Below are 23,854 nucleotides of genomic sequence, written 5' to 3'. Positions count from 1 at the left end.
TTCAAACAGTGCAACACTATCTTCAGCCCTGTAGAAGAACTTGGAAGACACAGCTTTACCTGAAAATCTCGAATGGTCTTCCTGGAGCAACCGAGGCTATGGAGAACAGTTTCTGGACGGCGGCTTTCCCTCTGGATTATGAACTGATGAACCTAGAAGGGAAACTTCCTGCTACAATAACACAGCAAGGCGATGTGATGAACACTTTTATTTACAAATATAATTAAAAGCTCTGACAGTTATCATGCTCTTCCTTGGAACCTGAAAAATGTTTTTGTTTTTGTTTTTAAAGTGCATGCAAAAGAAGTAAAGCCTTTTTTTTTCCATCATTTTTTATTGTAAGAAAATACACAGTTTGAAAGTGTGAATAATGCAATATTTATGACCAAGATATGGGACTTAGGGAGGGGAAGGGAAATAAAGAAAAAGATCAAGATGATCTGATTGAGAGACAGTGTTGAACTCCAAATACTGAATTGGAAAAGGAGGGAGGTGGGGAGGCATAGGAGGAGGAAGTAAAAAAATTTGATCAGAGAAACAGTTAAAATACAATATGAAAATAAGTAATACCTCTCCTTAAATTCCTTCTATACACAAAATACACGATTTGCCAAAGCCCAATTTGTGCTACTGGGATTCTGTGAGCTCCTTAAGTGTATTCACATCCTCTGCAACAGCAGAAAATGATTATGATACAATCAGAATATGCTGAAGACAAGTTAAACTCTTGCCAGCAGGTTCTTAAAAATCACAAGATCTCTTCACCCCACCCACCCACCCATCCCCAAAAAAGTAATAATATGTCACCACTGATATGTACATCACAATTAGTTTCTGTAAAATGTATCAAATTTTCAATCTTTAATAAAACTTTGTTTTTTTTTTAATTCCTGATGAATAAATACCAAAAAAATAAAATAAAATAAAATAATGCAGCAGCTAGTTAAGGTGTAAGGCTGCGGATATTGTGTCTCTCTCCCCCTTGGCATTTATTATTATTTTTTTGCTTTACTTTCACAGATTGGTGGTAATGAGTGATTGCTTAAAGCAATATACATCCACTTTTTTGTTGTTGTTGGTTTATTGGTTTTGTTGAAAGTGTCTCCAACGTTTTCACTGAAACATTTTGAATCACATCAATACTGTGACGTGTACTATGAATAGAAGAGATGGCCAGGTTTTGGCCAGCACTGAAAGTTGACACGGGGGGAGGAAGGGGGCCCCTGATGGAGTAAGAATAAACAGGCACTAGTCCGACACGATGTCAGTAAGAGTAAGAGAGAGAGAGAGAGTGAGAGCAACGCCCGTTAAAATGGGGAATGTGGTTTTGCAGGGTCTGAATTTTTTTCTGTTTTCTTTTTTTTTGTAAATGGCAAAAAAATTTAATCTCATCTATAGTCCTCCTTAGGAAAATCTAATGTAACCAAATTCCCAAATCCCATTCTGAGGCTCTCCATGTCAAAAGTTTCAATCTCTCGCTCTTGCCTTTCCAATAGGTACTTTATTCTCTCGCTGCGTTCCTTCTGAAGGGCAGCCAGCTCTTCTTCAATCTGAAATAAGCACAATGAGCAGTTAATGGAAGGGATCTCCCAACAGGCACCCACATGCACACATGTACACATACATGCACACATATTACACACAAACACACAGGAACTAAGAGTGAACTAGACTGGGGCAGGCTGGGAGAGTCCTGTGATAAATGTCTTGTATCTAGTCCATTATATTTCAAACTTGCTCACAAGAATGAAAATGTTTGGTGCCCACCTGGGGCTGGCACTACGATTCTAGCAAGCCAAGCAGTTGGGCTGATCTAGGTCAGTGTCCTGTCTCAGCAGGAGATGGCTCAGGAGAAGCTCAAAGACACTCAAGCACAATTAGATTGTGCCGCTTTCCCATAGAGACCCAAATGTCCCCTGGGTCATTAGCAATTTAATTCTAGAACAGGAGCTGGGAAAATAGTCTCTTACGTGGGTCTCAGGGAACTACCAGAAGAAAGCACAAATAACTGGTTAAGCAAATAAATGCTTAACAGCTTTGAGATGCTTTATGAAATCTTTTCTACTTCATATTCCTAAGCAATATCTAAAGCAATGAATATTTCAATTCTGATAACATTCATTATGCATGGCAATATCAGCCTCTCTTCATTTAAATTTTTTTAAAGAGCCCTGCTGGTGATTTCTTTTGGTTTAGCTGAAAATAAACACCAAATCTGCATTTGGCTTCCTCATGCCATTTGGCAGCCATGCTATCAGCTCACAGTACCTTTCATATGTCATATCAGCGCCTAGTAACCCATGTCATTCCTCTGGCTGTGAAGGTAGAGGGTTTCCTAGCAGAGTAATAGAAAGAGCTTAGGCTGTGGGATCAGATTTATGCAAGTAACTTAACCGTTTTGAGCCTTTGTATCCTTCCTGTAGAATGGAGATTATGCCTATCTCTCAAGGGCACTAGGAGTATAAAAGCAAATAATAAGTGAACAGTGCCTAGGTTAATCCCCCGGTACACAGGCAGGGCTCAATAAATGGCAGTTCCCTAGGCCGTGCCGTATCCTCCCCCCAGGTGTAGAGGCCCCACAGTAACACTCATACCTTCTGCTCAAGATGTGCTCTGCGCAGAGACACCCTCTGCTCTAGCTTCTGGAGCTCACGTTCATGTTGTGCCTCTGTCTGCATCTTGATTTTGCTCTGGTAGGCATTGAGCAGCTCCATTTCCTGCTGGAGCTGTAGCCTCAAGGCCTGGCATTCTGCTTCTTGAGCCTCATCTAGCCGTAACTGCGGGCACAGAAGACACACACTGTAATTCACTCCCAGCTCACAGTACCTGGTGACTACTGAAGATGATTCCTTGTTTGGATTGAAACAGGTCCTCAGAAACACAGATGCCCTGGGGACATTCCAAGTTAGGAATCAAAAATAGTACATTCTGCCCAATGGGCTACAAAGTTCTAAAAACACATTCTTTTTTTAAAACATTCCTTCTTAAGAAAACAAAAACATTCTTTTCTTAAGAAAACCTAGTTTTCTTAAAATCACACTGGCAGGAGTCAGGAAGGCTACTCACTGCAATGATTAAGCCTCTGGGCTTTGCAGGCAGATTCCTGAGCTTGAATTCTAGCTCCACCATTCACTTAGGTGTGTTACCTCTCCAAGTTTCCTTTTTTTCATCTCAAGAAAATAACAAAAGTTCCTACTATCTAAGATTGGTGGGAGGATTAAATGAAAGAATTCATATAAATCCTAGGCACAGTACTTGATGTATATCAAATGTTCAATAAATAATAGCTGTTACCATTATTTTGGTTTTGCCTAACCATTTCCATATTTAGATATCTTTTACCCAAAACCCATCATACACTTAGATATCCATAGCTCTAAAAAAAGAGTCCAATTTCCATAACACTTGAGGAATATACTATAGTACTGTTATGCTCCTAGCAAGTAATGTTGGTCCCTATGGTTGCCTATACAAGTTATCCGGCTGGCCAGCCAATCTAAAACTCAAGTGGTTCAAAATCATTTCTTCACAGAAGGTAGCCTTGATAACCTTAAGGGGCATCTTCTATTTGAAGCAGCGAAGTCCAGATTATAAGGCTGAAAAAGTTTCAGCTCCCTGCAGCACCTGAACTTTGCATTAATACACCAAGATACTGATCCTGTGTGGGGGATGGGCCAAGCCAGCCAGCAGAAATGCCAACCTTTCAATGAGCATAGTTGAAGGTTTGTGGCCATTAGCAGGACTATGTTTAGGGATGATGACCCTCCTGTCCCAAGCTTGGTTTTGTCTACATTTAGCAGGCCCTCAGTTCAGTTGGGAACTATGAGATTAGAACTCTTCAACTAGACAGTTCTGTGTACCCTGAGTTTATCTGCATATTTCCGTATAGACCACTTTGGCAAGATACTTATTCTCCACCTTATGCTTCCTTCCCTATGCTGTACAATTTGTGACAATTCACAATATATCTCAATATCTTGATGGCGAAATGACTTTTTGAAATGTTATTAGAATAGTTTTAGAAAGTTATTTGCATAGCAAAATATGCTATTGGAGAAATATGCTCTTTCAAATGAACACAAAATAAGTAATGTAATCATACTTCCAAGGTACTTTCTATTAATTAATTCTAACCAGCTTTCAATAAAACCCACGAAAGAGGATACGTCTCTTTTCATTTTCTCAATGAGAAATGAAGAGAGAAGAGATACTAGACACAATGAACTGTCAATCTGCAGCAAGAACAGCCTTACAAATAAAGGCCAAAGGGTTTACTAGCTCCCAAAAGAGATTGTTATTGATTCCCTCTTGATAAGGGAAGTTCCCTCCCAATAATGGGAATGACAGTCTGTTCTTTTCCACTTGTCTTTGTTAACTGTTATGAGCCCTGGCCAAGTGGGTGAGAGGCTTATCCTATGGGCAGTTTAGACCATTGAAATACCTCCATCTTCTCTTATTTCTGGTATTCTATTATTAACGTCAATAACTATGTTATTCTGTACCAGCTCTGACTCTATAATAGTGCCAGTCTAGAAATCAGAGGATATCCAGTATTTGGTGTTCATCATCCAAAGGCTGCACATACCAAATCCATTAAAAAGTTCTAGAAAAGTATAAATACATTTCTGTTTTTTAAAGTGGATTAAACTGAAGAAAAGGATGTGATAGAAGCAGCATAACATAGCAGTGGCCAGGCATATAGGCTTGCAGGCTCCCCCCCAAAATGGGTTCAAATCCTAGCTCCACCACTAATTAGCTAATTACCACTATGTGACCCCCTAATTCCAGGAGTTGGCACACTATGGTCCAAGGGCCAAATCTGGCTTGTTGCCTATTTTTGTCAATAAAGTTTATTGGAACACAGACACACTCATTCACTTATGTATTGTCTATGGCTGCTTTTGCACTACAATAGCAGAGTTGGGTAGTTGTGACAGAGGCCCTGTGGTCCACAAAGCCTAAAACATTTACTATCTGCCTCTTAGAAAAAGTTTGCCAACTCCTGCCCTAAGCAAGTGGCTTTACTTCAATAAACCTCAATTTCCTCACAGGTAAATTAGGGTTAAAACACTACTTCAAAGGTCAAAGGGGTTTCACAAAAATGAAATGAGATAATACTTTTAAGTCAGTGCCTGGCACATGGTAAGCAGTCAGTAAAGGACTGCTGTAATTATCATACATACTTTTATCTCCTCCCTGCCTCAGAAGAAAGGGTACTTCTCTCTTTTTATTCAAGGGCAATCATAAACCTATATTTCTGATCCCGTTCTCTCCCATCTTATGTAACAAACATATACCGAGCACTCGTACGCCAGGCATTGTTGCAGATGCTGCGAATGCAAAGATGAACAAGACAAAAACCCTATCAACCTTTATCCCCCATCAACTCTCTCTCCCTTTCTCCTTACCTTTAACCTCTCTCTGCACTCCTCATTCTGATCCGACCCCTCTACTTGTATTGTTCGCACTAAGGGTCACTGAACACCACCTTGAAGAAGTCTTTATCTTACTTGACCTCCCAGCAGCATTTGATATTGTGGATTGCCCTTTCCTACCTGAAATCTTTCTCTCATCTTCTGAGATACCACACACTCTCTTGGTTTTTTTCCTCCCTCCTCTCCTTTTCCAGGTACTCCCTACCTTACTGGGCCATTAAATGTAGGTGTCCCTCAGGGCTTTGTCATAGGTACTCTTCTTCCTCTAACCTCTATTCCTAAGGAATCTCATCTATTCTAAAGGCTTCGATTACCATCTATATGCAAATAACTCCCACATCTATACCTCTTTTTCAGACTTGTCTTCTGAAGTCCAGGCTGGCTTATCCAGTCTACTGGAGACATCTTTGCCTGGATGTTTCCCAGGCCCTCAAGCTCAACATGACTAATATTAATAATCATCTTTCCCTTCCCACTTCCCCAATCTGCTCCACTTCCTTTTTTACCATATAGGTAAATGGCACCATCATCTACCACTTTGTTCAAACTAGAGACTGGGACTCATCCTTAATGTCTCACTGTCCACATTCAATCTGTTACTAAATGCTTTCAATTCCACCTCCTGCCTGTCTCTCAAATTTAGTCACTTTCTCCTTCATCCCATTTGCCCCCTCCCTCTCTAGTCTAGCCACATTCCCTCATGCCCAGGCAAAGTAGCAACTTTATAAATGATCTCCTTATATCTGCTCTTGCCATCTCCCAGGCCATTCTCTCCATCACCGGAGTGATGGTTTGAAAATGCAAATCTGGTGTCAGTCCCCTGTTAATACTCTTCGATGGCTTTTCATTGCTTTTAGGATAAAGATCAAAATTCTTAAGAAAGCTTACAAGCCCCTCCATGACCTAGCCTCTGTTTACCCCTCAGTCTTATTCTCATGTTAGTCTCCTCCTAGTTCTCTACATTCCAAACATAATGGACTTAAGTTCTTCAGAAGTGCTACTGTCTTTCCCATCTTTACACACGTAGTTCCTTTTGCCTAGAATTTGCTCCCTACACCTCAGCTTAAATAATTCTATCTGAGAGGCCTTTCCTAACTCTCCAGACCAGCGTAGCTCTCCTGGTTTACACTCTGTTAGCACACTGAACTTGCTCTGCCATTACACCGAGTAGACTTTTTCAACGTCTGTTTCCTCCACTCTTCCATAAATTCCATGAAGACATGATCGATGACTGTCTTATTCACCACAGTATCCCAGGATGCCTGGGGCACAGTATAGGCACTCAATAAATACTTACTGGATGAATGAATGAATGAATGAATGAATACACTGGCTCCTATCCTCAGCCTATGGACATGTTTAAGCCTTTCCCAATTAACAGAAATCCTCTTAACTGTCTCTTCCTCTAGCTATAGTTCTCTTTCTACTTTCCTTCACTGACAACTTTCTATCTCACTATATAACCACTTTTTCAATGCACTATAATGTCTTCCATTCCCACCACTCTACTGATTGTCCATGACAATCAACAGGCAAATCCTCTGCTAGGTCCAATTGGTCTCTCTGCAACATTTGAAATCATCAACTAGAAACTTTTGTTCTGGCTTCTGTGACATGCTCTCTTTGGTTCCCCTCACATATTGCTGATTATTCATCTTCTTTGGTTTCCTTCTACTCAGCCCTCAAATGTTGGTGACCACAACTCAGTCCTTAGTTCCCTTCCTAACACCACCTCCTGTTCTAGATAATCTCAGGTATTCCTAACAGCTAAAATTCCCCATATAACAATGACGCCTAACTTTTTATCTTTAATCCTGACACCCTCTTGAACTAGATTCCCATGTCCATACCTCTTTACCTGGATACCCACGTAGCTCAGATAACATGTCCACAACTTAGTCAATTATCTTCCAGAAATCCAAACTCGCCCCTCCGTCTATTTTTCTATCTTGGTAAAATGATGACCCATTCCACCGTTATCAAACCTACCTCTCAAATTGGTCACTAAGTTCTATCTCTTCCACCTCCTAAATATTTCTCAGATCCTTCTCCCTCCTCACCATCTCCATTAGCATGTTTTTAGTTCAGGCCTTCATTACTTTTTTCTTGGACTATTACGAAAGCTTCCTGACAGGTCTCTTTACCTATATTTGCCACATTACTGCCAGTATCTTGCTATTACACAAATCTGATCCTGTCACTTTGCTTCTTAAAATAGTCTTCAGCAGCTCTTCACTGCTTATAGAATAGTGTCCAAACTCCTGGCTTTTGAGGCTCTGACCCCTGCTTCCCTTTATACTATCCACCTGCTTCCCTTTATACTCCTGCCATATAAACTACTCATTGTTTCTCAAACACGCCATCCTCCTTCAGGCCTTTGAGTCTCTGTATATACTGCATCCTCCGCCAGGAATGACTTTTCCTCTTCTGCCTGTTTGGTGAACTATTACTCTTCAAGACTCATCTCCTTGTGACACCTTCACTGAATTATCAGGCAAGCTCCCATCTCTGGCTTACCAAGACCTTTACGACCTCTCCATTTTGGGCTCCCACAATCCTCTTCCTTGAACTTTGGGCTCACACCAAAGTTCTTTCATTCCCCAAATGCACACCTTCCATCTTTCGGACCTTTGCCTATGTAGGTCCCTTTCTATGGAAACTGTTACTTCAATAAATTCCCTCAAGCTTCTTGGCTGTTGTTGGGAAGCTTTCCATAGACCAGATTAGTTGTTCCTACTTATCCTCCCAAAGCCTCTGGCACCTCCCACTTCAAAGCACTTATTATGCTTTATTTTTATTGCTTAATTATCTGAACTCCTTGCTTGACTAACAAAAGTGTGAGGACAGGGACCAGTTGTCTCTCTAGCTCATCACTCTATCTCTGAGCCCAGTAGAGTGCTGAACACAGATACCTAAAAGTTTATTGAATGAATATGTCTGTATGTCTTACTCATTTGTGCCTGACATTAGTTGCGCAATCTTCGATGAATGAAAATATGATATTATATGCGGTATCTATCACATCTTGCCCTCAAAGTCCCTATGTGTCACACGTCTGATTTAGCACGTTATTCCTTGAGTTCCATCTTATAAGACACACTTCAGCAAGTATCCACATTGGCTTGGCTTTATTCAGCGTCGTCATTTCCTCAGTTCTTTGGGTAGAAAAACACCAATATCCTAAATTTGTGCAAGAATCATCTTGGAAACAAAAGGCTGGATCTTGAATTTTCTTGATTCCCAAAGCTCTTGAAGCCGTGGCACCGAACCTAACAACTTACCGCTTGAGAGGCCATCATTTCATTTATACTCTGTTCATACTGCTCTGCCAAAATGGCAAGTTTTCTTGTCTGCTCATCTTTCAGTGTCTTTAAGATTGTTTTGTGCTCATTCTTTGGAGTAACTTCCAACTGGTGATTCTTGAGTGCTTTATACTGTTTGGTCTGTACTTTGCAAGTGTCCTGAAACTGTTTTTTAATTTGCATTTCCATGGCCTGTGTAGACGAAGTGACAAAAGGAAAATAAAGACACATCAATAAATACAGAAAGCCTTCCATTCTAATGATACAACACAGGTGCTGAGGCCATTTGTCTTTTGGTGCAGTGACCCACATCACTAGTCAATATTAATGAAAACAATACATATGACAGACAAGAGTTAACTCTACCAATACCTTAGGTTTTATATGAAATGAATAGAAGTAATTTTGAATTTACAAATGCATTAAAAAATGAATTGTTACAAGGGATCACAACTCTAAGCAGATTGTGGAATACTATGAAGCTTAGTTTGTTAAAAGCTTGTGTGTTATTTTAATGGTTACCTAGTCACAATCTTCAGTGTCTTCTATTGTTTGTTGTTTTTTCCCTATTTTTTGGTCATTTTCCCCTCTGTTTCCAAATGAGAAAGGGGATGGCAGTGTATAAGCCACCTCTCACTGCTCTGCGATTCCTTGACAAATCAATAAAGGAGAGCGTCTGGATAATACTTCACATCATAACCCATTTCCACTGGATTTCAGCATAAATGGAAAGGAAAAAGTGATTTTAGATATTTTTCCCCATTAAGAGGTTATACTTGCATGTAGCAATATCGAACATGCGTTTTGGGATGGAGAAGGTGGGGTGTATTATTATAAGACCAGAAGATCCATCAGGTTGTCTCATAGGCACATGTGCATTTCATGAACACTTAGAGGAGCTGTGATAAGAAGGATCACTAATTAGACAGGTTAGCATTTGGCTAGAGGGGAGCATGGCCAGTGTGATCAAGGTTGGCCTCATATCTGTGTCAACATTGACAAATGTCCCTCTTGACATAAAGCAATGGCTTAGTCCATATCACTTGTTAATTAGCAATCAGCTAAAATTATCTGGAGGCAGTAAGGGCCAAAGGAGTTCCATACCTCTAGCGCAGGGGAAATAAGTGCCTGTCATGTGTAGATTCATTCCTGATTTCCACGCCCATGACAGATGTTACTAATAAATCATACTCTTTCCTACTTAGCTTAGATGTGACTTTAGAGTCTTTCTCAATACAGCAGCACTCAAGGTAGTAAGTGCTACTACCAATAATCTGACTGGCATGACAGATGAAATTTATGTCATATACCTGCCAGGTAACTCTCTCATTTCCTGGGATTAGAACATGAGCTCTGTTAGTCCATACGTTACAATTTTAAAGAGGGTAGGTTATGAAGGGATCAGAGAAATTGCAGAAAGGATTAAAAAAAAAAATGGAGAGATCATTTAGTACCATAGTTCTCAAACCATCCTGCCCAGCAGCATCTCTTCAGGAGTTTGTTATACACAGACTCTTGTGCTTTACATCTGGAGATTCTGATTCAGTATGTGTGGAGCCCAGGAATTTGTAATTTTCAAAAGTTGTCACGTGACTCTGACAGCTAACCAGGTGTGGGAACCATCGATCCAGTCTGTGTCCCAGAGCACAAATAGGGAAATACTTCAATTTCCTCTTACCTTTAAGTTTTTTGGCTGTTGCCGAAGTTCCATGACATGCTTTCTGTGCAGTTCCCTTTCTCGCCTCTTATTGTACTCCAGCTGGTTTTCCAGTTCAGTCTGGTGCTGTAGACGGATCAGATCCATGCGTAGCTTCTGTAATGTGTGCAGCTGCCTGTACTCTAGCTCTCGGGTGGACTCGTCGTGCCGGATTAGCATAGCATGCTCCATCTCCTTCTGGGTCCTCTTTTTATTTAATTCCTACATTCAGGGACAAAAGATGAATGGAGAGAGATGAATGGAGATGAATTGGAAGAAACGCACAACTAAGTGAGGGATGGCAAGGAATGGCACTACTAACTGTCTCTTAATTAAACCCATTAGTGTTCAGCAGCATGACTTAATGAGATTAGAATAACAATCCCTGGAGATTTAGATTCTGTATGTGGGTCCACCATTTACAAGATGGGCAACTTCACAGCCATCACAACCATATTATCTGTAAAATGGGATTAATTCTACCTGACTCCTCCTTACCTCACAGAGCTGCTGTAAACCTTAATTAGGTGACATGTTATGCATAGGTCTAAATAAATGTTTCTTCAGTTAAGGCAGTAGTTTTCAACCCTGGCTGACCATTAAAATCATGTGAGGAGGGCCGGCCCCGTGGTTTAGCGGTTAAGTGCTCGTGCTCCGCTGCTGGCTGCCGGGGTTCGGATCCCGGGCGTGCACCGACGCAGCACCGCTTCTCCGGCCATGCTGAGGCCGCATCCCACGTTCAGCAGCTAGAAGGATGTGCAGCTATGACATGCAACTATCTACTGGGGCTTTGGGGGAAAAAATAAATAAATAAATTATTAAAAAAAAAAAAATCATGTGAGGAAGCTTTTAAAACATCAGATACCTGAATCCCTCAATCTGAAATTCTGATGATTGTCTGGGGTGGGACTGTGACATCAATATTCTTAAGAGTTCTCCAGGTGATTCTAATATGCAGTCAGAGCTAAGGATCATTGAATTAAACTGACAATGTCTGCAGTGTTCTTAGTTTTCTGGGAAATACTCTGTTTTTGCATGTATCAGAAATAGGCCAATTATCTATTTTTTAAAATCGCAGAGTTAAGGGCATGCTGGGAAAAAGCAGATGAGATCTCTCCCCTTTCATCTTTTCCATTACAGTCTGTATGATCATTTCTAGATCTAATCATTCTGTTCTTTCCAGTTCTACTCATGTCTTTCTCTGTTTCTTTCTTTTTCATTGAAGGAGGAAAAGAAAGGAAACTAGAAAAAAAAGTAGGAGGGTGGCGGGGGGAGTTTGGTGAAATTTTTTCATTCACCAGTTTAAGAATATTTCTTGAATGGCAATATATCAAAGATCTGAACCATGGGCCCTGGGTGCATAAAATGTTGACTAGGCCATGACTCTGTCTTCAATTAGCTAACACTCTAGTGGGGAACTGTAATAGACATTTATTGAAGTATATGCTCAGCTCCCAGCTGACTGAATCAATCTATTTTCTCTTGGGAATTTGGAATTGGGATTCAGAGACAGTTAATCTCTATGTGTGGCCGGAATTGAGGGGCACATAAAAACTACACATGTGGTAGCCATCCATTGCTGTGAGGGCTGAGGAGGAAACAAAGCTGGGCTTCAGAGCAAGACGAATGAAAAACAGAGAAGAAAGAAGTACAGAGAATATGTTGAGGCCCAAGTTCCTGACTGGTTCAAAGCTCTCCTACAGGCCCAGCTGTATTATTGCTATTGGATTTTATGAAACATTCCTATATTTCTGTAGTAAATTTCCTGGTTTTGGCTTAAGCTAGCTCAAATAAATTTCAGCAACATGCAAACCAAAGGACCTTAATTAATACAGGGAAATAGTTTCATGTGTAAATTAAAAAAAAAAAAAAGAGAGGGGCTGGCGCAGTGGCGCAAGCGGTTAAGTGCGTGTGCTCCGCTGCGGTGGCCCGGGGTTCGCCGGTTCGGATCCCGGGTGCGCACCGACGCACCACTTGTCAAGCCATGCTGTGGTGGCGTCCCATATAAAGTAGAGGAAGATGGGCACGGATGTTAGCCCAGGGCCGGTCCTCCTCAGCAAAAAGAGGAGGATTGGCAGATGTTAGCTCAGGGCCAATCTTCCTCACCAAAAAAAAAACAAAGAGAGAGAGAGAGAGGAAGGTTGGAAATGATAAGTGCTATAAAAGAGGTAGAGATTTTATGCTGTAAGATTTCTGAAAAGGGTGGTAACACTACTAGTTAAGAAGGTCAAGGAAAGGAGAAAGCATTGGAGCTGGACTTTAAATTAGAACAATAGGGTGCCTCTCTTGTCTGATGGCATCCACTATGGAAGAAAATGCGTTATTTTTTTCCATCGAAATATCAGTAACGTTTGTATATTGGTGTGGTTGAGAATCTCTCGCATACTTGGGCCTTCCAGCCATTTGAAGAGATGTCCCTTAAACAGTACAGCATCTATTATAGGAGCAATCCTATACACTCATTTATTTATTCAACAAATATTTGTTGAGTTCTGCCTACGCGTCGGGCACTGTTGCAGGCCCTAGGGATATAGCAGTAAACAAGTACACCCTCTCATAGAACTTATTTTCTAGTGGGGAAATATCTGAAGTATAAATGCAATTAACATTTGTTTTAAGGAATAAACGATAATCTAGAGCATCTCCCCCCATCCCTTCCTGAGTTTTTCTTTTTCTAGTTTTATTTCTCCTCTTTACCTGGACCATCCAATGTCTTCTTTCAAAAATCACTAGCTGGCCCCTAGGTGGCACTAAAGGACAGTGAGCCCTTCCCACAGACTAAAGCTACTCCAGAAAAATGAGCAAGAGAAAAGCCAAGGAAAAAGCCCTTTAAGTGGGTAAATGTCCTGGTTCCGGGGTCACTATATCATTTTTAATTTATCATTTCAGTACCAGGACTCCCAATAATGGGCATTTATACTTTCCACATTTTCCTAAACTGACAAGACCAAACTGAGTCTGAGTTGCCCAGAGCCCTGAAACTCATGGGGGAAAAAACAAAAGATGCAAAGCAAACAATTTTCAGAAGAAATCAAATGCTTTTCTTTATGCTTAATGGAATGCTTCCAGAAGCTGTTCACAGAATACCCACGTCACAATTACCTGGATTACAAGCGAGTGGTCTTTATAACAAGCCACCCAGCAAATTCTGATTTATACTAAAGTTTGAGAATCAGTGGAAAAATACTCAGAGTGTGAGTCAGTTTTAGCTCTTCTATTGACTCATTGTGTACGGCTTTGGGCAGGTCTCTTAATCTAGGTTTTAGTTTCCCCGGGTGTAAAGTGAAGATAACAATACCCACCATGAACTACCATTTTGTGAAGATGAAACGAAAGACCATCAGAAAATGCTTCAAAATATATAAACAAGTCATTATTATTTTTCTGAATTCAGAAGTGAATATCTTAAAACTAGTTTTTATAAACTTTTAGAAAAGTGAGAGAAACATGGTGCTGAAATGGCTTTTCTGTTACAATTGTAGGTTGTTCCCTTTACCTTTAATTCATATATCTGAGTTGCTAAGATATAAGTTGTTAAGCTACCTATAATATTTAAAACCATGGGGAAAAATATTATTCAAGTTATTATGAGCCCAGGACTGTGGCTACATAATAGTGTATAATTTGCTTTTAAGTTTTAAAAATGATTTCATATAAGTCATTCAGTCCTAATTGCAACCCTATGAGGTGCTAAGATTGTAAGGATTTAACCCTTTCATATGTGATAGGAAGGAATTTGGGAATTGAGAGACTAACATAAGATCATACAACTTCTATAAAGCAGAAGTGAGGCTAAAACTCAGGTTTTTAGATTTTCAACATCTTCCATTAAAAGATGTCCCAATGAAGGTTTCTATTTTCCTGTTTTATGCTTTTTCAGTCTGTGATATAATATTCTGAAGAATTCCTCTGCTCTAGCTAGACACGATGCAATGGTTGCTTCATCTGTACAAATTATACTACGGTAGAGCCACATCATGTCCACCTTGTGCTTATACAAATTCAACAAAATGAGCTGAGCAAAACTACAAAAACAAATTTAATGGTACAGGTGATTCTGCCACTAATGCACTCAATGCATATATGCCCTGGAGGGAGTGAGATGAGAGACATGCAGCTCCCTTTCCCTCAGCCCACATCACATACTGTGAGCATCTTGCCAAGCTGAGTGTGTGCTTAGTGTTGAAACATATGTACTTTTCATACACCATGGACCCTACACACATGATCGTACTTTATGTGACCCTACCTCCTGTGTAAGATGTGGATCCAGGGTGTGTCCCCTAATAAACCCTTCCCAGCCATTATCCAAGCAGTCTATTTAAGTTTCAGCAGAAGTGCTGTTGACTTCTTTAAAAGCAGCTGATCTCACTCAAGCCAAAACTTTTGTCCTCATGTCCACTGAGGTTGAGTAAGAACTAGAATTCAAACTTTTAAACAGAGATGTTGTTAACCTACGACATTTAATGCTTTCCTAATTTCAGTTCTTAGTTTCATAACTGGTTAGAAAATAGCAAGCATCTGTGTGCAGTGACAACAGAGGAAGAGACTCAACCCAGTCTATGTTGATCCTTTCAAATGTTTCCATTAATTAAAAAGATTGCTAATAGTCGGTTTTGGCAATGATATAGGAAAATAGGTATTCTTTGTTGGTGGGAGTATAAACCCTTTTAGAGGGCAATTTGGCAATATCTATTAAATATTTAGATGTATACACTCTGACCCAGAAATTCCACTTTTGAGAATATATCCTACAAAATACTTGTATACGTGTACAAAGATCTATGTACAAAGATGTTCTCTGTAGTATTGTTAGTAATATTGTAAAACTTCAACAAAGTATCCACTGAGAAGTACCTCATTAAATAAATAATCTTATAGCCATACAAAAAAATACTATTAATGGTTAAAAAGAGCAAGGCAGAGCTGTATGTCCTAGATAGTAAATGAAAAAAAAAAAAAAAAAGAGAGTACAAAACAGTTTAGTGGACATTTGGGGTTTTTTTGTAGGTTCAGTATCCATTCCCCTTCTTTTGTTAACTGGCTCCTCTTTTTGCTTGAGACACTATTCCACCCTATTTGGAATCCAAGAGAGTATTGAGTAAGGGAGTAAGCACATTATCCAATCAAGTTCTAGCTCCCTGAGGAATTTCAATCTTAAGCAGAAATGATACAAAGATTGGAAGAGGTATATCCAAATGGCAGTGCCTTGAGGAATGTCCATTAGCTCTTGCTCTCTAGGTCATGGAAGCTGCTTTTCCAGCTTGGTTCTTCAGCTCTGTCATCTACCCCATGTATCCTTCCAATAAATTCCTTTCCATGCTAAGTCAGCCAGAGTTTGTTTCTATTGCTTACAAATCAAATAAACCCACTGATACTAATGTCATCTTATTTTTGTAAAGTTAAAGTATATAGGCTGTATGTATGTATGCACAAATACAGGAAAGAAATCTGGAAATATACATGCCAAATTAATGGTGACTATCTCAGGTAGAGATTGGGTAGGATGGGATTATTAAGAACTGTCACTCCACTCTGTGTTTTCCTATATTTGTCTTTTTTCAGTGTTCTTGTATTAATTTTGTAAATAAAAACTTTGAACATTTTCATGAAGAAGGCTCTGGAATAAGACTAAACAAAGGAAAATCTAGACTCGTAAGAAAAATACCCTCATAGAGTTATTCTTTGCTCACTTGGTTAGAACTTGATACTAATGAAGCCATGAATGTAGTTTCTATCATTTTGGGGGAATAATTGTCTTCTATAGCTTTTATTGGCACTAATTATCCCTTTAGCCTCAGACTTCTTCCAAATATGTGCTATTAGAATAACAATAATAATTTCCAAGTGAAAAGAATCCCAAATACCTTATTTCCAACTGGCTATTGGCTATTTTTCATTTGGACTTTTTTGCATTCTAACAAACTCAATACATCTAGTACTGAATTAATCAGTTTCTTAGCAACACCTCTCTCTAAGCTTTTCTGTTTCTGTCCAAATCTACATGTCCTCAAGTCTTAAACCATAGAAATAACTTTGATTCTACCCTCATCTTTTCTCTCATATCCTATTGTAGCCAAGTCCTGTTTATTTTATACTTCAAAATATATTTCAAACCCACCTCTCTTTTGACAGCTACCACTTTCTCTTTGCTTCTAGTTTCTTCTCTTTAATCCAGTGTTTCTCAACTTTTTTTATTATTGTCCCCATCAGGAGCCTTGTTAGACTCCCCTCTACCCAATCATCCCCACCACTGAAATGTTAATACTGCAGATATACTGTATATTTGTTTCCATACTGTGTCCTTCAGAGGGCCACACGCCATTGTAATATCTAAGACCCTCCCACTTTCACCCCTCTGGGGGCAATACTGCCCCACTGAGAATGCGTGCTCTAATCTATCTGCATCACCACCAAATCAGGATAATCTCTCTAAAGTAAAATTTTAGCCATAGCACTCATTGCCTGGCTCAAGAATGTTCAGCAGTTTCTCTCTCTTCCAATAAGATGAGATAATACAGATAAAGAGCCTGAGCTTGGCCCATAATTATATATGTTCAATAAATCTTAGTTTGCTCCACCCTTTTGTCTTCCTATTTGAATACTGCTCTCTAAAAAGCTTATACCAATTCACATTGCCATTAAATGTGCCTGAAGTGCTTGTTCCCCTCATTAAGGCTAACACTGAGTTTTTTTTCAAACTTTGGTATTTTTACCAATGTGCTAGCTCATTTCTGAGGGTTTTTTTGATTACTCCAGGTCACAATGATTTCCTATTGAATTTTGTATCTGCAACTGATTCAGATTCTGTATTCCTCATCTCAGTGAATAATATCCCATTCATCCAATTTCCCAAATTAGACACTTTTAAGTCACTTTTGACTCCTCCCTCTTCTGAAATTCTCACACCATTTGGTCTGAATTACTGTCAGTTCTGCTTCAGAAATGTCACTCAGATCTAATCTCCAAAAGTTTATATGAATCTTAGAGTACTGGGCTAGGGAAGATACATGCTAATTAAAAACAAAAAGTCTAATCTCTCTCTATCCCCATTGCCTCTTCCAGGTGGAACTAGAGAAAGAGCATCCTAGCTGACCTTACTGTACTTTGCTTCTCACCACTCTAGCCTACCCTCACACTGATGTACTAATTCTTCAAAATAAAGAAAACTCACCACCACTCCCCGGCTTAAAAACCTCTTATAGCCATGCTACTACCTGCAGGCTAAAATCTAAATGCCGTGCGTTAATAAACAAGGCATGTGCCTCCACATTCTGCTTCCAACTACTCTTGTTCCAATGCTCCACTCCACATACCCAAAACACTCAACTTCTCATCAGTCACCAAATCCTCCAAGGCCTTTCATGACTACATGCCCATGATACTTTATTTATATGTCTATTATTGTACCTAACATATCATACTGTAATTAGTTTGTTACATGTCTATTTTTCCTCTTAGACTTAGGGCTACTTGAAGGCAGGGAGTATAGCTTCTTGGTAGCCCTGGTGTCTCCAGCACAGTGCCTGGCACAAAGGAGGCACTCTTTTTTTCAATTGAGGTAACATTGGTTTATAACATTATATAAATGTCAGGTGTACATCATTATATTTTGACTTCTGTATAGACGACATCATGTTCACCACCAAAAGTCTAGTTGCCATCTGTCTAGTTACCATCTGTCATGGTACAAATGTGCCCCTTTACCTCTTTCGCCCTCCTCCCACCCCCAAACCCCTTGGTAATCACCAATCTATTCTCTGTATCTCTGTGTTTGTTTGTTGTTGTTGTCGTCTTTCTTCACGAGTGAAATCATATGGTATTTGGCTTTCTCTGACTTACCTTAACTGTAGAGCATCATACTGTTAGTTAAGTGTTTCATGTGGAGTCATAAAAACATAAGTCTTTGACAGGCAGACTGAAAGCAAAAATTCTCTATTCTACTTATTTTGATTCTCCACTGCATGATATGGCTTATAATAGGTGTTCAATGAAATTCTATTGCATTTATTTGGAAAAAGTTGATTCCTTGTTATGTAAATGGCTTTCTCTTATCAGTGGTAAATTTGTTCCCTGACTTTTTTGTATACCTACTTTGTGTCAGGCACTGCACAAAAGACTATCAAGGCTAAGGATATAGGAATGGACAAAACAGGCAATGGACAAAATGGTCACAATCCTCACAAAACTTATTGTCTTATAAGTTAATGACAATAGTTATGAACATAATAAATACCTCCCGAATGTTCTGCTGCTCCACCTCGTGCCGCTTGATCATTATTTTCCGCTTGAAGAAACGACAGTTTTTGTCGTAGTACAGTCTCTGCTGAGTGAGAAGGTGGGCTTCCTCTTCCGCCTGCGTGTGCTGCAAGTTCTCTTTATGCTTGGATATCCGCTCTTGCTTTTCTTTCTTGGGTGTGCTATGGTCCTCATTCATTTCCTTCACAAAAATAAAGAAAAGAAAACCTATGCCGGTCTCATCAAGCAAAAGGAACTAAAATTATTTTGAAAGCAAATGAGAATGTAAGGACAGAAAGTGTTGGTGTTGCACATCCCCCCACCCCCAACATTTTTTTATCAATTAATTGAGTATTAAGTGAGAGGGAGACTTATTAGTTTCCATGTTTCTGGCTTCTCACTCACAGAAATTATTTGTTCACTCATTCAGTCACCACACACTTACTGAGTTCATATCATGTGACAGGCATGTGAAAGGCACAAGGATACAAGGGTGGGCAAAAGAACATGATATCTACCATCATGGGACTTTATAGTCTGAAATCAAAGAACCACAGAAATGAACTAAAAATTACTGTGATAATTGCTGTGAAGGTGAAGTACTTGGTTCTACAAGGATGTTTAATAGAATATATTTGACCTTGGCAACTAAGCTGAAATTTGAAAAACTGTAGGCGTTAACCAGTGGAAAAGGAGAGGGAAGAATACTCTGGGTAGAGCACACAGTATATGCAAGACCCTTAGGGTGGGTTAATTGAAACATGGTATGATCAAGAAGGCCAGAGTAGTTGGTGCATTTTGACATGAGATGAGGCTGGACAGGTGGGCAGGACCATTAGAGGCCTTATAGGCCAAGTTAAGGACACTGATCTTTAGCATAGGAGAAATGGATTTTACGTTTGTGGGGGTATCATAATGAGATGCATTTCAAAAAGATGACTCTGGCTGCCATGTGGAGAACAGAATGAAGCAGGCAAGAGCATGAATGTCCATGGAGACAGCTGGGAAGTTAGTGCAAAGGTCTGGGAAAGAGATGATAGTGGCTTGGATGAAGGAGGTGGTAACAAGATTGAGAGAAGTAGACAGATTTCAAAGACAGGAAGTAACTCTGCAAATGTTACTAGTATGAATTTCAGGAAAAAGTGTTCTTCATTTGGAATTAGAGGGTAAATAAACGACTTATATTTTAAAAAGGACAAAATTCATAATTATTCCAGACCACATAGACCATATGGGTAAAGGGAAAAAAGCAATGAATCAGAACAGTTAAGATGAGGTTAATCTATGGGGAAAGTAAGACGACCACTTTAGGGAAAGTACAGTGTCTCTTCTTTGTTCATACTGGCAAGTTTGACCTATAATATTTGGGTAACTACTCAGTCAGCTGAAATCTCCTTTAACTGCTAACACTTGTTTTACTTAATGTTTAGTGATGCAGATATCACACACTATTTAGATTATTTTTGCACTTAGTCTAGAAGTCCTTGTAAGTCAACTTTCAACTTTCCTGTTCCAGTGAAATATTAGAATCAACAAGAGCAAGAGCTGTTTCCAGCATGGACTCACAATAGAAAGGCCGGGTGACTCATCTCTTGATACCATGACTTCACTACTAGGTTTGGCATTAACCGCTACATTGCACACCCAAATCTAAATATGATCATAAAAATTCACTCCAAAATCAAGAATAAATTATTTCTGGACCATCCATCATTCTGTATTACCCACACTTCTGTCATCTATCAACAGTGAAGATAGTGCAGATTGTTTTGTCATCCCAAGGACAGTACCTTTAAGTATATCCATATCTAAATACACATGCCACTTTATTTATTTATTTTTTTAAAGATTTTATTTATTTTATTTTTTGCCCCCAAAGCCCCAGTAGATAGTTGTATGCCATAGCTGCACACCCTTCTAATTGCTGTATGTGGGACTCGGCCTCAGGATGGACAGAGAAGTGGTGCCTCGATGCGCATCTGGGATCCGAACCCGGGCCGCCAGCATCGCAGGGCACGCACTTAACCACCAAGCCACAGGGCCGGCCCCACACATGCCACTTTAAATAGTCTGAACTAAGCTGTACTTCATAAGGAGTAATATCAGCTTTGCACAGAAAGGCTTATTGAGGCTATCTCAAATAGGGTATAGGCTTGTTTCTTTTCATGAGCATGTTGAAAGACTTATGTTTGGGCCTGTGGTCTCTTGCACTCATAAATCTGAGTACGGTGAACCCAAAATAACCTTATGCCTAAAGACTGAGTGAGGACTCTCAAATGCTGTTCTGTAGGAGAATCTTCTAAAGGTGGAGTTCATACAATCTCCCAATACCTTAGTGTTACAAAAGCTCAGAACGGTGGCTGCAGTCATAAAGTATGGCCTCCAGGGCATGAGTGAACACAATGAGTTAGAAATAAGAATGTATTTGCAGCTAAGAAAATTTTAAAATTTCTTACTGAAAAATCAAGGTTATCTCTGTAATACAGCAACATCTTTCTATTATGATGTAATAATTAGGCTCCAGCAATAACTAAGAGAAAATGCGAACTTTCTTAGTTGGGCTATTTATCTCTACAGCCTGGTTTTCTAGATCTTATGGTGTCAGAGATTCTTCCCATCCAGGCAGTGTGGATAAAATACAAATTTCTGTGAGGCCCAACAATTACCAGTGGCTCATCTGGGCAGGGCAAAAGATCCTGAGGCTCACCCAAACCCACCTGCTTGTACTTCCTAATTAAAAAAGAATTGGAGAGGAAAGTTGCTAAGTCCCATATTGTTAACTTAGAATACGAGTTCAAATGAATGATTTCATATATTAGAACAACATCCCATATAGAGTTTTATTAAACCTTAATACACTAATAGTCTACACATAAGAAATCCTAATCTTATGAGAAGGAAAGTCTATGGAACTGTAGGGAATTTGCCTGTAAGTACTGGTAAAAGGAGAAATGAAGAAATTTGAGCTTTCAGATCAAATTGCAGTTCCTCCGGAAGACTCTCTAAGTCCACTAGTGGTCTTCAACCAAACATTCAAGAATAAATCATTCATTTATCAAATATTCACATGTACTGGAAACAGGGATATAGTCATGAGCCAAAAAAAAACAAAAAGACATGGTCTCTGCTCTTTCGCTTACCAGCTAGTAGGGTAAGTAGCTCAAATAATCACTAAAAAAATGTATAATTGAAAACTAGTGTTATGAAACCAGAGGTACCCGTCTTGGTCGAGGCAGTAAGGAAAGCTTCCCTGGGGAAGTAATATTTAAGATAAAGTACTAATAAACAATCCTAAATCTTACAAGGAGGAGGAGTAGGAATTAGCAGAATTATGGTCAGGGAGGGATTAGGGGTGGGATGGTGGGAAGAGCATCCTGGGAGAAGCAAGAGTGTGAGCAAAGACCTTGGAGAAGGGTAGAGTTTGATACGTTTGAGGAACCAAAAAGTGACAATTGTGGCAGGAGCAGAGAAGAGTCAGGGGTGGGGTAGGCAGATGCGGGGAACATTGGTGGGAGGTGAGACTGGAGGGGAGGCTGGTAGCAGACCACATAGGGACTCCTAGTATTTTGATCTATCCTAAGAGCAATGGAAAGCCAATAAATGTTAAAACCGTGAGGTGATATGACGAGACGTAGGGTTTGAAAAGACCGTTCTGGCTGAAGTGTGGAGAATAAACTGGAAGCAGGCAAGAATGGTTTTGAGTCAGACCAATGGTTCTTGAAATGTGGTGCCTGGACCAGCAGCATCAGCATCACCTAGGAACTTGTTAGAAGTGCACACTTCAAACTCTACCCCAGACTCTTTGAATCAGAAACTCCAGGGTGGGTTAGCAATGTGTTTTATTAAGGATTTCAGGTGATTCTAAGGTAAAGTCTGAGAATCACTGGATTAGATTACTGATCACAATGTAAGATGAATCAGTTCTGAGTTCCAACCATTCTAATGGCAACTTGGTGACTACAAATATTGGTACTCTTACCTCTTTTATTTTTTCCTTACAAATCTTATACTGCTTCTTCTGACTTTCTAAGAAAGTTGTCAAATCTTTCTTCTGCTGGGCCAAGATCTGTTGCTGGAACTTCTTCTCATCTGCTGCAGCTACCTTTGCCTGATAAAATAATAAATACGATCTAGGATGAATCACTCTTCACACAGAATTCAGCTGTCTATTCTCCAATGTGTTAAAAGAGTCCATAAGTGCTGAATAACGTAATATTTTTTAACAAATAATTAATGAAAAATAAAATAAGGAAATGCCTGCTCTGACTTTCTTATATTTTAAACAAACAAACAATTGAAATTTTTACCATTGAAAAATATATTCCCAATTATGGGAAAAAGAGGAAAGTAAACCATAAACATGTTTTACTGAACGCAAAAATACATGGGATGGGGGCCGGCCTGGTGACGTAGCGGTTAAGTTCGCGCACTCTGCTTCGGCGGCCTGGGGTTCACAGGTTCGGATCCCAGGCACAGACCTGCGCACCGCTTATCAAGCCATGCTGTGGCAGGTGTCCCACATATAAAGTAGAGGAAGATGGGCATGGATGTTAGCCCAAGGCCAATCTTCCTCAGCAAAAAGGGGAGGATTGGCAGCAGATGTTAGCTCAGAGCTAATCTTCCTCACCAAAAAAAAAAAAAAAAACACAGGATGAAAGGTGAACTAAGGATTATAACAAAAGATTTTGTATCATATTGTTGGTAGCCTAAGTGTTAAATTATAAAAATGGATAAATAACTATGACTGGCCAGTTTTATTCCAAGAATTCAACTCTAATCGATAAATTATTCCAACTATCAGATTTCCTAGTGGGGTCACCTCTAGTATAATAGGCAAAGCTAGTGACATTTGGTTTCTTATGCACCTGCTACAATCCACAACAGTCAGAGACCAGGACATCTGGGAGTCTCCTGAATGGATAGAACACAGACCAAATAAAAGATAACTCAATAAATATGGCTCCTGGAAGTGACAAATCTACGTTTCAGGGAAGATGAGGTACTTGGGGGAAAAAGAGGGAATTATGCTTCATGGTTCTTTTTATGTATCTTTTCACCTTTAGCTTCCATTATCAACAATTCTTCCATTATGAACAATTCTCTCCATATATTTACCAAGTCAAATTCCCAAGAAAGAATCTGACTGGTTTATTTAATCAACATCATCCCTATTTGAGCAGAGG

At 39.6% G+C, this 23,854-nt stretch overlaps 1 protein-coding gene across 3 annotated transcripts in view; it reads right to left on the bottom strand.

The window, feature by feature from the left end:
- Nucleotides 1-784: 784 nt before the first annotated feature.
- The window catches only part of TAOK3 (TAO kinase 3), a 183,404-nt gene continuing 160,334 nt past the window's right edge, over nt 785-23,854 (bottom strand). For 2 of the 3 annotated variants that reach the window (XM_087424136.1, XM_004429929.3), the window contains 6 exons: nt 22,651-22,779; nt 18,670-18,873; nt 10,416-10,655; nt 8,717-8,929; nt 2,595-2,777; nt 785-1,550 (listed from right to left, as the gene is read on the bottom strand). In XM_087424136.1, the coding sequence (XP_087280262.1) occupies nt 1,389-1,550; nt 2,595-2,777; nt 8,717-8,929; nt 10,416-10,655; nt 18,670-18,873; nt 22,651-22,779 (1,131 nt within the window). In that variant the 3' untranslated portion in view covers nt 785-1,388. The remainder of the gene's footprint in view (nt 1,551-2,594; nt 2,778-8,716; nt 8,930-10,415; nt 10,656-18,669; nt 18,874-22,650; nt 22,780-23,854) is intronic. The other variant, XM_087424137.1, reaches the window with a different exon arrangement.

The sequence above is a fragment of the Ceratotherium simum genome, chromosome 35 (assembly GCF_057802395.1).
Source record: "Ceratotherium simum simum isolate JZ-2026a chromosome 35, ASM5780239v1, whole genome shotgun sequence".
NCBI lineage: Eukaryota > Metazoa > Chordata > Mammalia > Perissodactyla > Rhinocerotidae > Ceratotherium > Ceratotherium simum.
Note: the sequence above shows the minus strand (reverse complement) of the source record. Positions and strands in the feature narration are given on the sequence as shown.